This window comes from Pan troglodytes, chromosome 11 (genome assembly GCF_028858775.2).
Source record: "Pan troglodytes isolate AG18354 chromosome 11, NHGRI_mPanTro3-v2.0_pri, whole genome shotgun sequence".
Taxonomy (NCBI): domain Eukaryota; kingdom Metazoa; phylum Chordata; class Mammalia; order Primates; family Hominidae; genus Pan; species Pan troglodytes.
Window position 1 is genome coordinate 24,938,513 of NC_072409.2, and position 14,353 is coordinate 24,952,865.

The 14,353-nt window shown below is 52.8% G+C and overlaps 1 protein-coding gene across 13 annotated transcripts in view; it reads right to left on the reverse strand.

The window, feature by feature from the left end:
• The window catches only part of RGS3 (regulator of G protein signaling 3), a 135,258-nt gene that overhangs the window by 89,183 nt on the left and 31,722 nt on the right, over positions 1-14,353 (reverse strand). For 5 of the 13 annotated variants that reach the window (XM_063787573.1, XM_009457121.5, XM_009457122.5 and 2 more), the window contains exons 6-11: positions 12,588-12,648; positions 11,030-11,120; positions 10,354-10,409; positions 2,916-2,997; positions 1,966-2,071; positions 818-1,169 (exon numbers count right to left, since the gene is read on the reverse strand). In XM_063787573.1, coding sequence (XP_063643643.1) covers positions 818-1,169; positions 1,966-2,071; positions 2,916-2,997; positions 10,354-10,409; positions 11,030-11,120; positions 12,588-12,648 — 748 coding nt within the window. Of the gene's footprint in view, positions 1-817; positions 1,170-1,965; positions 2,072-2,428; positions 2,673-2,915; positions 2,998-3,345; positions 3,426-5,025; positions 5,124-6,801; positions 6,971-10,353; positions 10,410-11,029; positions 11,121-12,587; positions 12,649-14,353 lie in introns of those variants that run through there. The other 8 variants (XM_063787576.1, XM_009457124.5, XM_063787575.1 and 5 more) reach the window with 6 other exon arrangements.

Here is a 14,353-nt window from a genome sequence, read left to right on the forward strand (position 1 = left end):
GAGGAAGTGGAGCACCTCAGGGCACAAGAGAAAAACAGCAGTTCTGGTAACCAGCTGAGGGAGGAGGCTGGGAGAGAACACAAAATCCCAGAATATTCAAGTTGAAAGAGGCTTTATGGGTCATGAAGCCTAACCCCTTGGCAAGTCCCCAACTTCCTTTACAGCAGCTGGTTCCAAAGTGCATTGTAGGGAACACTGGAATGGTAAGACGGTACCAACCACGCCCTAAAGTGTGCCCCCATTAGGCAAGTTTGGGAAATGCGGTGTTATTTGGTTGACACCACCTGCTGTAGTACAGGATGCCAGCAGAGCCTCTACTAGGCTCCCTTGCATTGAGAATCTCCTAGATGAGGAAGAGAGTACGGGATATGTCGCAAGCTTATTTGACCTCAGAACACCTTTTTCCCAGAGCATCTCATGGGACTAATGTTTTGGGGAGCGCACTCCATCATCCCACCATGCAATCATGCAGTGTCTGCTTTCATACCTCCTATGATGGGGGCTCACCACCTACCAAGGCAGCCCATTCCACTGGGGAAAAGCACAGGCTAGTAGAAAGCTCTTCCTTCTGTGAGTTGAAATCTTCCAGCCTGTGCATGCCCTGGTCTTGGATCTGTGCCCTGAGGCCACATAGACCCATCTGTCCTCCCTACCAAGAACAGCCTTGCAGAAGGCAGAGGTAGCACATATCCCATCTCCTTGCCCAACATCGCAGCCCCTCACAGGCTCCTCATCACACAACTTTGGGTCTTCAAGTCTTCCTGGCCTCCCACAGGGACCCAGTACCCTTCACCTTCCCCACACCAGCTGTCCGTACCTGGCTCCCAGGATTCAGCGGGGCCAGGATGATGTAGTTGGGGTCGGTGGGGGCAGTGGCACGGGACAGTGCAGGCAGCGTGTGCTGGCCCCCGCGCTTGGCCACCTCGGTGTAGCGCTCCCAGCCGCCGAGCAGCAGCCCATCAGAGCTGTCACATACCAGGTGGCAGCTGTGACGCTGCTCGGGCCGTGCCTGGACCCCATGGGTGCAGTTCTTCTCCCGTTTGTTGGGGGGTGACTGGAGATCATGTGTCGACTTGCAGGAGGCCCGCCGCAGGACCCCGCCATCTGGTCCTGGCTTGACCTGGGGGACCATGCGCCACACGAGTAGGATGATCTCACTGGGGCAGCTCCTGGAAGGTGGGGGATCACACAGACAGGTTGAGCCTGGGGAAAGCCAGTATCAGCCAGAGTGAGGGCCCACAGGGCAGAGAGGATGATGGGGGAAGAGGAGGCAGACACCAGGGGGGAAGCCCCCAGTGTCAGGGCAGGAAGGGATGCAAGAAGCCATTTAAAGAAGAGACAGCAAATGGGTCACCTAGGTCAATTCCTATTGACGGGCAGTGGTTGAGAAGGACCCTGAGGCCAGGCCAGGTTCAACAGGAAAGAGTTCCATACTCAATCCATGATGCTTATCAAAAGCAAGATATAAGCAAGTAAAGCTAGCAGGTCACCTAAGTGCAAGCCCTCATCTGGTTATTCCAGAAGCAGACCTAAAATGGGGCCATCAGGGTTTTACCCTAGAGGATCAAAATTTGGGAGACTCCAATATTTTCAAGAATATTTTTTTAATTGTACAATTGAAACATTTGCAACATCTTCATGTCCTTAAATAACAAATGGGCTTAGCTCTTAGGTAGCAAAAATAATTAGCTAAAGCAGAAAGCAACCTCCTGGTGCCCCGTCCTGAACCACAGAGTCTGAGAGCATCTTCCCTGCTGTTTGCTCTGGAATCCAAAAGTGCTCTGAGCCTGAACCTTCCATTCTCAGGCCAAGAAACAGATTCCTTGAAGAGCAAAAGGAATTGCCTGCTCACAGCTAGGCAAAAGAGGCAGCAGCAAGAGCTGGGCCAGGCAAGGCAGTGTGCCCAGGGCTGGGGAGGGTGTGCCATCAGCCTGAGGCCCCAGGCCACCCGCTGTCCCCTGTCACCGGATCTCGTGGGCCAGCTCCACACATTTCCAGTGCTCCACAGGCCTCTCGTTCAGCTGCAGCACCGTGTCCAGCTGCTGCAGCCCTGCCCGTTCCGCCGGACCCCCTGCAGGGACAAAGAAAAGCCATTCAGGGGCCCCTGAAGCCTAAGACCCCTTCAAAGGATCTGGAGTCCTTTGCTGCCATGGTGACCTCAGACAAGGACCTCCCTTTTTCTCTAAGTTTCTTCATCCGTGAAATGAGGGACTGAACTTGGTGCCTCTCAAGAGCCTTGAAAGAAGGCATCCCTTTGCCTTCCCTTCTCCCTGCTTGCCTCCCCTACTGCTGGCTTACCTCTCTGCAGTCCACCCTTCCACCCGGGCCCTTACCCCTCCCCAGGGCCTCCTACCCCATTGAGAACCTTCCCTGGGGCCAGGCTCCCACACTACATTCATTCCTTCTCTGCCAATCATTGTGCACGAACCTCATGCCCACCCTTGTGTAGGCACTGGAAACACCCTGACCACTGAGCCCTGGCTTCTGTCTTTGAGATGCTCACTCTGTGATTAAGAGAAATCTTCATTTGTGAAAAGTAGGGAAGGATGGCTCTTTTTAAGTGCTGATCAGGCTCTGGATAGGATATGAAACAGCTTCAAATAGAGTTCACAAATGACTCTCATTTTCCCTTGCAGCCATTGCTGAAAATATAGGTTTAGTTCCTGTTCAAACTGATTGGGAAACAAAATATAAAAACCTATTTTCATTTTGATAAAAACAACAACAAAAAAGTGGGCATATTTTCATAAATGGCAGTTTCATCTACGGTCACTTAAAAATATTATTCTTTTCATTTTGAAAAGCCAGGACACTTTGCTCCAGTTTGGGGCTCCCCTTTTAGTTCCAGCCTATGTTTGCAAAGCCCACATGTGTGGTGGGCAAGTGGGGCTGGCATCCCCCTGTCACTCACTTACCGGAATCCACGGCCTGGACTCGGACTGGAGAGTCGCAGCAGATGGTGAAGCCAAAGCCGTCCTTTCCCCTCGGGATGGTGATCTAGGACACAGCCCTGCCCAGTCACTGCCAGAAGCTGGAGGCTCTTGCCTCTACCCCAAGGTCAGGAAGCCCACAGCCCACCCCTGCCAAGAGCCACCCTCCTCTCCAAGGGAACTGGAGCCACAAAGGAGCTAGCCAGCCCCTCAGTGTCCCTATCTCAGCCCAGACAACTTGAGCACTGAGTTGTGGGCCAAGCAGGAAGGCCCAAAGCTCAGCAGGTAAACCCAGGCCGATGTGGGGAGGGCCTGGATGGACAAGGTCTTGGAAAAGCAAACTTTGCCATCCTGAGCCCCAGCAGCCCCAGCCCTTGATCCAAGGGCCCACCAGCACTGCATGACTCAGCCTCACCTTTGATCCGCTGTTTTCCTGGCTCCCTTCTTCCTTTCTCACAGAGGTTCACAGAGCGTTAGCCTGGGGCGGGCCCTGTGCTAAGGGCCCAAAGACAAGGCCAGCCTGGTCACTGCCCTCCCAGAGCACAGGGGAGGAAACACTGGGACACACTCACTCCATCTCAGGCCAAGGGTCAGAGGAAGAGAGCTGGGGTTCTGGGGGCCAATCTGTGGCCAGGGCCCCAAGGCATCCCATGAGGACTCCCAGGTAAGGTCACAGATAGGCTTCCTGGCTGAACCTGAACTAGCCACTGACTCATGTGCCTGCTGAGGCCCATGTGCTTGACAGGTCCACAACTCCTACTTTCAGAAGTCCGTGAGAGGGCCTTGCCATCTGGATGCTCTTTTCAAACTGGCACACAATTATTGAGCTCCTACAGCATGCCAGGCTCTGTGGACATACAGAGGCATGCAGCCTTGGTCTCTGGTTCCCAGAGGAGCACGAGGGTACACAAACCTCTCCAGAGTGAAGCAGGGCACAGCGGGCACTAAAGAAAAGCAGGAGGACTGGGCCATTCTCAGTCCTTTATGCTCCGACTATGGACACCATGCTTGGCACATGGTAGGAACTCAGCAGAGGCTAATGCAGGGAGGACAGCCTGGCAGTGTCCCACACACAGGAGGATGTAGGGTGGTCTGCCAGCCCATTCCGGCTGCTAAAGGCAGCACAAATCAGAAAAGGGATTCAAGGGGTCCCGAGAGACCCCCTAGAGAAACTGGGACTTGGGGTGGGCCCTGGTGAGGCACAGGGAAGGGTGTCCCAAGCGAGTTGAGAAAAAGGCCAGCTCAGCAAGCTTGGAAAAGGTCAAGGGCACAAGCCTTGTCAGGAGACTTCTGTCTCCTTCCTTTGAGGGTTGTCCCTGCAAGACTAGGCATCTGCACTCATTCACCTACCCACCATCCCAGGGCCAGGCATGAGGAAGGTGAGTGGGAGGGCGCTCAGAGTGACCAAGGGCCTTGGAAGCTGCAGGGACCTCTGAGGCTTTGCTTCCCACCAGCCCCGGGCCTGGATTCAAAGCGAGTTTGTAAAACAGGAAACCTGACAGACAAGGGGAAGGGGGAGGAGGCAGGAAAATACCCCGTTCCCATAAGAATTCTGGGAAAGCACGCAGCTAAGACAGGAAGAGAAAAAAATGGAAAGAAAGAAAGAAAAACAAACGTGGGTACGAGTGTGGAAAGCTGGGGGAAAGGAGCAGCCACTAGTTGCCGGGCCCGCCTGAGGCCAGGGAAGACGCCAGGAGCCTGGCCCCCTCCATGGAACCAGCAGGGATTTTTTAGGGGCCTCACAAGCCAACCCTCAACCCAAGCACAAGCTGGGGTCCCAAAGCCTATCCAGCACTTCCCCACCCCTACCCCATCCAGGGCCAAAGCCCCCTGCATAGAAAACCCATCCCAGCACCTTGGGCTCTGGATGGCCAGTTATGGGGCAGTAACTGGAGAGTGGGGTCTGGGGAGGAGTGTGCTCCAAGAAAACAGCCTCCTCCTCCCACACCCAGACCCCACATCCAAGCAGGACTGTGGGCTGGGTCCCCTCACCCTCCTGGGCACCAGCTTAAGAAGTGCCAGCCCAGACCACAGTCCAAGCCAGTTGGGAGTGTGAAGGAGGGGAAGAGGAGAGGGTGCCGGGAGGCAAGCTCACCTCCTAGCTCGAAGGAAGCAGAATTACACTCTGTCCACCATGATCACTGACCACATTGAGAGGGTAGTGTCCAAAGAACCTGACCATCCCTGCAGCCCCTAGGGGAATGAGTATGCCCATTTTACAGACAAGGAGATAAGACTCGAAGTGCCACCCCCTCCACCCTCCAGCTCTCAGCCCTGCTCTGACCAGGAGGTGAAAGGAGCAGCCCTGCCCCGAGGCCTTGGCGGCTTCTGACAGAGCCTGTCCTTCCTGCGGGTGGTTCTCGCTCTTTCCTGTCCAGGGCAGAAACAGCCACTGCTCCCAGGTCTCACCCATGCCAGCCCCTTACTTCTGCTCTCCTGTCTAGTTTCTGCTCCTCTGTCCTGCCTAGACTGTAATCCCCAATTTCTGCCATGTATTAAACACCTCCTAGATAAATATGCACAGCAGACACTGAGCCAGGCTCTTCACACACATCATCCTATTCACTCCCATGGCACCATCGCTGGATTTCATTACCCTATTTTACTGACTAGGAGATAAAGGCTCAGAGAGGAACAGTGCTCAAAAGCCACAGCTAAAGAGGAACAGAGCTAGATTTGAGCTCAGACCTGACAAAAAGCTTGCTGCTCTCAATTCTGCACTGGTTTCTAACACAGAAACCATCTTGAACTCTGAGTCCCTGAGCCCTAGGTCCAGCCCACAATTGCTCCTGGCCCCACTCTGACAGCCAGCATGCCCAGTCTTCCAGCCCATAGCCCCAGGGTGACCAAGGACTACTAGATGTCCCAACCAGTGCTCTCTCTGTCTCACCACTCTGCCATCCAGATGCTAGTGTCGCAGGGGCTGCTTTTCCCAGCCCCATGAGGGCAGGAAACACAGAGTGGGGCCTGAAGGGCAGAACCTGAGAGCGGGGGAGGGCTAGAGAGAAAACACTGGGTCCCCTAGCAGGCAGGTGGCGGGGCAGGGACCCCTCTGGGCATCTCCCTGGGACCTAAGCACTGCCAGTCAGAGGAGTCAAGACCCACAGTCCAATCTGGTCATTAAAACAAATAGAGGGGCTTCTCTATGTGATTTTTTAAAATCAGAACAATTTCAGAACTCCCTTCCAGATTAGATATCACTTGCCTTCACCATCCCTAACCCCATTCCTATTTTATGAGAAAAAAATGGCCAATCACAGTTCTAGAAGAGGCTCAGGGGAGCTAATGGGATCATAATGGCCCAGTCTTCCCCCTTTCTAAGACCGGAGGCTAAGAGGCCAAACCCTCACTGTAAAGTTGGATTCCAAAGCCAAAGGAATCCTGAGCCATAGTGAGGCATCAGCAGTAGGGGAAAGGAAAGTTATACATATGTACATATACACAAAAACACCCGATCTCACGTATGAGCACGCGCCAACACACATGCACGGGGGCAGAATGGGCACTGCTGTCCTGTCAGAAGCAGGAAAAGTTAGAAAAAATACAAACGCCGCTCCCAGCTGCTCAGCAACCATAGCATTTTCAATCTCACACCCACAGCCCCTCCCCAGATAAAAAGAACAGAAAGCTAGCTGGATTATCTCACCAAAAACACCACCCAGCCAGTGGTTAGGACTCCATACAGAGCTGGGCCCTAAAGGGGCCTTGGGTCCAGCTCCTGTCCCTATCCTCCTCCCCATATCCAAGTGAGCCTGCAGGGAGCAGGAGGGGTCAAAGAAGACCTTGTGAGGAGCGAGATCCTTCTCAGATGGTCCCTCTACCCCTATCCCTGAACACCCCACAGGCTCCCCACAAGAGGCCAAGCACCCACCTGGCGGTAGCGGCGCTCCGAACACACCTTGCAGAGCCCATTGAAGCGGTTCATGGCTGCGGGTCCTGCCTCGGCTGCCGCCCCATGAAAACCCAGCTCTCCCCCAGCAGCGGGAGCCCGCACTGGACCCGTCAGCCTGGCATGAGCACCCTGGGAAGCCCGCCCCACAGAAGAATGGCAGGAAATCACCTCTCACCTCCCCAAGCCCTGTCTGTGCTGTGTGCCTCTGCACGATAAGCCCGAAGGCTTCCTGAAACCTCAGAATGACAAGGAAGAGGGAGAGTTTTATATTAAAATTCCTGTCAACTAGTTAGTATTCCCCGGGCCCGGCGGGGAGAGGGCGCCTTTGTTCTGGCTGCATTCTCCGCCATGGGCCACTTTGTGATTCCAATGTTCTCACAAACACCCCTCACTGGAGGAGAACCCAGGCAGAAAACGTGGCTGCTCTATAACAACGCCTCCTCCCCCTGCAAGTCCCAGGGACCCTGCTAGAAATCCAGGAGACTACCCCAGCCTAAAGAATCCAAGGATACCTTGTGGGGGTTGCACTCACAGACATCCCATCTCAAGACAGGGAACAGAAAACATTTGGAGTCTGAAGACCTGCCTGCCACTTGGAAACTACTTAAAAGTCAGTTTCGGCCAGGCGCGGTGGCTCATGCCTATAATCTCAACACTTTGGGAGGCCGAGGCAGATGGATCACTTGGGGTCAGGAGTTCAAGACCAGCCTGGTCAACATGGTAAAACCTTGTCTCTACTTAAAAAATACAAAAATTAGCTGGGCGTGGTGGCAGGTGCCTGTAGTCCTAGCTACTTGGGAGGCTAAGGCAGGAGAATCACTTGAACCCAGGAGGCAGAGGTTGCAGTGAGCTGAGATCATGCCACGGTACTCCAGCCTGGGTGACAGAGAAAGAGTCTGTCTCAAAAAAAAAAAAAAAAGTCAATTTATTTGTCCTTTGTCCATGGAAGTGGTTTGCTGTCAGGATCTGGTGATACACATGGACCATAAAGTCAAATGTGGAAGGGATTTCCAGGTCATCAGACAACCCAGCGTCCTCATCTTACTGACAAACAAACTGAGGCCTGGAGAGGTTATGGTCAAACAGCAGGGCAGTGTGGGGCTAGGACCAGAACCTGGGTCCTATTTCTTGCCTGGCAGTCCCAGGATAGCATCCTGCAGAGCAGCGTGTGGTGAGCCCAGCTGCTTTTGCCCATCTCAGAGCCCCTGGGGAAGCCCAGCCACACACTCAAGTCCTTGATGACAGAGGGTTCCTTGGTTCAACCCAGCTTTGGTTGCTGTGTGACTGTGGGCAGGTCACCCAGGTTTCTGGGCCTCCATCTCCCCACCTGCACAGCACAGGAGCTGAAGAGATGGCCTCTGGGGGCTCTCCCCCGGCCCCAACCAAGCCTCTGAGAAGCACACCCTCTTTGCTGAGTCCCACAGACATCTCTGAGCACATAAGTTCAGGAAAATCCAGTGCACCTCAGAACAAGGGGCTCAGGGCCTGTGTGCAGAATCCAGCATGCAGCAGGACTTTACAAGCCACCAAGAAACCTGTGATGTTGGAGGAAGCAAACTTATGGTGTTGATGCCCATGTAATTTCCATGAATCACGAGGGAGGCCCCCTGATCACCATCCTCTCTGTGCTTGGCAAGTAGAAAGAGAGGAGGAAAGGTCTTTGCAGTTCCCCACAGAAGCCAGAGGAAAGCTTTTCAACTAATGAAACCACAGAAAACAAACCTGACAAGTTACTCCTGGCAAGTTTCTCTGTCTAACCCAGTCGCAACTAGACACATGTGCCAGGTAAACTGAAATTACTTAAAACTAAAGTTGACACTCAGTTCCCCGGTCACACTAGCCACTAAGTGCTCAATAGCCACAGGTAGCAGGTGGTCACCACACTGGCCAGCACAGCTCTAGACTGCTCCATGGGGCAGGGCCTTAGACAGGTCCAGAGCTGCATCCCAGCACCCAGCACAGGGCCCAGCCTACATAGGTGGAAATATTTAATGAATGATGAATGAGTGAATGACTTGAGTCAGTGAACGTGAAAATGTTTGGTAGATTGTAATATGCCGATATTGTGTAATACGTAAAATACTATTAGGAACTACAGCAATGTCTTATATTCCCAGCTAGGCCATGCACAGGAGGCAGTGTGCCACAGCACACTGAAAAGGTGGCCAGCCCTCACTCAGAGCCTGCCTTCACCACCTGCCAGCTGTGTGGCCACAGAGAGGGCCTAATGCTCTGAACCATGTATGTCCCTCTCATCTGTGAGATGCGGAAGTAACAGCTGCCTTAGAGCGGGCAGTGAAGATTAGGTAACAGCACCTGGTATACAGGGGCTAATGAATTGCTGGGAGTTTGTTTCTCCTTTTTTTTTTTTTTTTTTTTTTTTTGAGATGGAATCTCGTTCTCTCGCCTAGGCTGGAATGCAGCGGTACAATCTCGGCTCACTGCAACCTCCACCTCCCAGGTTCAAGCGATTCTTCTGCCTCAGCCTCCCAAGTAGCTGGGACTACAGGTGCACACCACCATGCCTGGCTAATTTTTGTATTTTTAGTAGAGACAGGGTTTCACCATATTAGCCAGGCTGGTCTCGAACTCTTGACCTCAAGTGATCTGCCCACCTCAGCCTCTCAAAGTGCTGGTATTACAGGCATCAGCCACCGTGCCCGGTCCTTTTTTTTTTTTTTTTTTTTTTTCAATTGAGACAGAGTCTTGCTCTGTCACCCAGGCTGGAGTGCAGTGGCATGATCTCAGCTCACTGCAACCTCCACTGCCTGGGTTCAAGTGATTCTCCTGCCTCAGCCTCCCAAGTAGCTGGGACTACAGACGCCCAGCACCATGTCTAGCTGATTTTTTTGTATTTTTAGTAGAGACAAAGTTTCACCATGTTGGCCAGGCTGGTCTTGAACTCCTGACCTCAGGTGATGCGCCCACCTCGGCCTCCCAAAGTGCTGGGATCACAAGCGCGGGCCACCACACCTGGCCAAGTAATTCCCTCTCTTACTTGTTAAAGAAAACCGTAGATCCCCTGCCATGCCCTGCAAAGAGATGGAATGACTTTTGGAGAATTCTCCCAACTCCTTATGTGAAAAAGGCTCCTTTCCAGACTTGAAGCCCTAATAGAGTTAGAACCCCTTGGTCTCAGGTTCAGAATCGCAGCTGCCCCCTGACATCAAGCAGGCCTAACCTGGGAGGGTGATTCGGCCTCAGTCCCAGGGGAAGCAGGGGGCCGAGAAGTCTGTGGGAAGGGGAGGACTCGGTTTCTAGAGGCCCAAAGTTAGTAAGATCCAGATGCTTCCATTTCCAGAGGTGGGGGCCTGGCCATTTCCCCACCCCTGCCACGATCATGGATACCCCGAGAAGAGCATTTATTTCCTGTAATACACCTCAGGAAAATCAAGAAATTATTCCTTCTGAGTACATGACTTGCTGAGTTTCAAGCACCAAATGCTGCCCCTTTAGGGGTTTCCTGGGCCCAGGGGCTGTCAAGGAGCAGATCCAGCTCCTGGAGCAATGCCCTAGCTTGTCCCCACCTACCTTTAGTTTCTTCCCATTCTCAGTGTCCCCACCTCCTGGCATTCTCAGCAGCGGGTCTGGAAGGTGACAGAGCAGAATCAGAAAACTTCTGGTGGCAGAGAAGTCTCCCCTCCTTGGACCACCCAGAGGACAGCACTGGGAAACAGGCCCATGGGGCTGCCCAGGGCCACTCCTGGCCTCAGGATGTGGGGACACCTGAGGCTCAATCCAGACAGGGACTCAGGAGCCAGGGCTGCATGTGGGAAAGGCAGAACATGGAAAAGGGTCATGAAATCCACATTCTGAGCCTTAGGGATCATGGCAGGACCTAAACGCCCTGTCTGTAGAGATGGGTATCCCAAGATGAGCAAGGCAGCCTGGGGGATCCCTGAGACATGGAGCTGGGAAGGGGCCACTGGGGAAGCATAAAGTACTCCACAAGCGAGGGAGCTAAACCACATGGGGTCAGACCATAGCCTCTACAATAAAAGTCCAACCAGATAAACAGTGGAGGCATGGGCAAGAGGCTTCCTGCAGCCTGCACTCTAGCAAGTGCTCCTGAGAAGTCCCTGCACCCAGCAGGCTGATAGCATTCTCAGTAGCAGGGGCCACCAAATACCAGTACTGATGCCACTATGCAGGAAAGGAGGGAGGGGGCAGGTCCTGGGAAGGGAAGCTGAAGGGGGTGTGCAGGTACCTCTCAGCGGCCGCAGTCGCCGCCTGGCCACCTTCAAGTGCTTGGTCCGGCCCAGGTGCTCCCCTAGGAGGTAGTACCAACCACTGATCTCCTGTCACGAGAGAAGGAATGGCACACTCAGACACAGGAGGCAGAAGCACAGGTCAGGCAGCCACCAATCCCCCTCCAAAAGTAGCCACTGGACACCCACCCACAGGACAGACAGACTCTCCAGCCTTCCTGGCCCCGAGCTGCCATGCCTGCACCTCCAGGAAGCCTTCCGTGATGCTCAAGGCAGATCTGGCTCTCCCCTCTGCCAAATTCCCACAGCCTCTTATCCCTGGAGGACAACCATCTACTTGCCTGTCTCCCCCACTAAGTTGTGCACAGGCTCTTTGATGTGCCTCACACTATGCCTGGTATATAGTAGGAGCCATATTTGTTGACAGAACAGAAGTGAAGGAGTGAAAGAGGGATGGAGAGACCAAAAGGCATCCTGTGGCTCCTGAGCAGTCTCCAGGGGGAACATCTTTTCTAGGAGAATGAAGCCAAGGCTGCAGTCAAGAGAAGCTCTAGACCGGGCGCGGTGGCTCACACCTGTAATCCCAGCACTTTGGGAGGCCGAGACGGGTGGATCACCTGAGGTCAGGAGTTTGAGACCAGCCTGGCCAACATGGTGAAACCCCATCTCTACTAAAAATACAAAAATTAGCCAGGCGTGGTGGCAGATGCCTATAATCCCAGCTACTCAGGAGGCTGAGGCAGGAGAATTGCTTGAACCCGGGAGGTGGAGGTTGCAGCGAGCCAAGATCACAACACTGCACTCCAGCCTGGGCAACAGAGTGAGACTCCGTCTCAAAAGAAAAAAAAAAGAGAGAGAGAAAGAGAAGCTCTTTAGGACTCACATGCAGGATAAAGGGTCCTCAGCCACCCACCCCAGGACAAAAATCTGCGTGGCAGGCCATGCCACAAGCCACCAGGACATTTCCAGGGATGTGCAAAAGGAGTGCTCCCCACCCTCCACCTTCCAGTTTGGGGAGTCCAGTGCAGCGTAGAAATTGATAAGGGACCGGTGACCCAGAGCTAGGAGTCTTGGGTCCCAAAGAGTCCTCCTCCAGCCTGAAGGAAAGCTCCACAGAGGATGGTGCTGCTCACTCCATCCTTGAGCACCTGTTAGGCCCAGAAATATCAGGCCTGGTAGACACATGAAGAGGACCCCTGGAACGGACCACAGGTGCACCTGGCCCTCATCTTCTGGGGCAGGCCCAGGAGTGCTCTGGGCCCCAAGGGATCTGCCAATGTCTTCAACAGCAGACACCAGACTCAGAGCCTCCTGGGAAGACTTGGGGCTGCCTAACAAACTGCTCTCTGGCAAGACAAACCAAGAAGGGGACCCAAACTCTCAGCTAGGCAGGTAATAAACACAGTGCTGCTATGCAGGCCACCCCACAGGGTACCTGTCTCAGTGGGGCACCATCTCACAGAGAGAAGCCCTGCCCAAGAGCTGACAGAGAAACTCTGCCTGTACCAGCCCTGGCCCAGTTGGGATGATCCTGACAGAAGCATCCCTAGGACCCACCTTGTCTGGAGTCAGGAGAGACTTCACCCCAAAGCTCATGCAGCCAATGAGTCCACTCTGTCTGGGAGAACAATTGAGACTTGAGTCAGCATTTTTTTTCTGGGCTCTATCGGGAGGTCCATTATCAAGTATAGCATGGGTTTGCCTGATGCACTGTGGTTTACAAAGCTCTTTACCCACATCATCTCGTTTGATCCTTCTGACTCTGTGAGGCAGGATAGAGAGGAGCTATTATCTCCATTTTACAGAGGGAAAAATGGAGACTCAGAGTTGGTCCCTTTCCCAAGGTCACAGAACAAGTTCAGCACTCCCTCTACCAAACACAGAAGCTCAGCGGTACTTCATGAGTTTTAACCGTTCTGGTGCTGGGTAGATCTGAAGAGCTGGTCCCCACAGGGAACCTCCTTGCCCACATCATTGGTGATGCTCAGTGGAGGAGAACAGTTATGGGACCTCAAGCTCAAGAAGTTCTATCTCAGGTCCAGGAAGGAGCTGAGCAGTTCTTAGATGGCTACAGATCAAGGTCCAAACAAACCTGACACAAAAGCTGCTGAGACCAATCTGACCTGGCCGCCAGCAGGACAGGTAGGCATGGGCCAGGGTCAGGCCTCATGGGGATGTCAGACTATGGCGAGGGGCTAAATTCAATCTTCTTGGTTAAAAAGAATTCACAGCTGGGCACGGTGGCTCACGCCTGTAATGCCAGCACTTTGGGAGGCATAGGCAGGCAGATCACTTGAGGTCAGGAGTTTGAGAACAGCCTGGCCAACATGGTGAAACCCTGTCTCTACTAAAAATACAAAAATTAGCCCTACGTGGTGGTGCATGCTTATAATCCTAGCTACTCAGGAGGCTGAGGCAGGAGAGTCACTTGAAACCAGGAGGTGGAGTTGCAGTGAGCCAAGATCGCACCACTGCACTGCAGCCTGGGTGACAGAGCCAAGACTCCATCTCAAAAAAAAAAAGAAGAAGAAGAAGAAGAATTCAGAGTTCCTGAAGAATGTCCACCATTGAGGCTCAATGTCCAATAATCAGGGACTAAGAGTCGGCAGCTTTTAATAATGATGGCATGGGCCAGGTGCAGTGGCTCACACCTGTAATCCAGCACTTTGGAAGGCATCACTTGAGCCCAGGAGTTTGAGACCAGCCTGGACAACAAAGGGAGACACCATCTCTACAAAAAATTTTTAAAATAGCAGGGCATGGTGGCATGAGCCTGTAGCCCCAGCTACTGAGGAGGCTGAGGTAGGAGGATCACTTGAGCCTGGGAGGTCAAAGCTGCAGTGAACTGTGATTGTGTGTTACTGTTCCTCCCTCTTGGGAAGTGGCCAAGTCAGCACTAACAGGAGGCAGTTGCAGCAACAGAGCAAGACACTGTCTCAAAAAAATAATAATGATAACATCAATTAATATTAATAAAGTCCAAAAATATCTTGATATTGTTAGAGGAAAGGAAGTTTACAAAGCTGTAAATTTAATGAGTAATGTGAGTTTAATGAGAAAGACACCCACAAAAATACTAACAATGGTCATATCTGGTAGGTGGGATAACTAGGGGTTTAATTTTCCTTTATGGGTTTTCACTGTTTGCATAGGGAACAAGTACCGTTTTTATAATCAGGAGAAAAAAAAAGACCGTATCAATATACTTTTAAGGACTTTTATTGTGCCACATCCTGTTCTATCCTGACAGTAAGAGTTTTTTTTTAATGTCATCTTTCTGTTCTCCTCTCTCTTACCCCATCCTCAACTTGGACTAATTCATA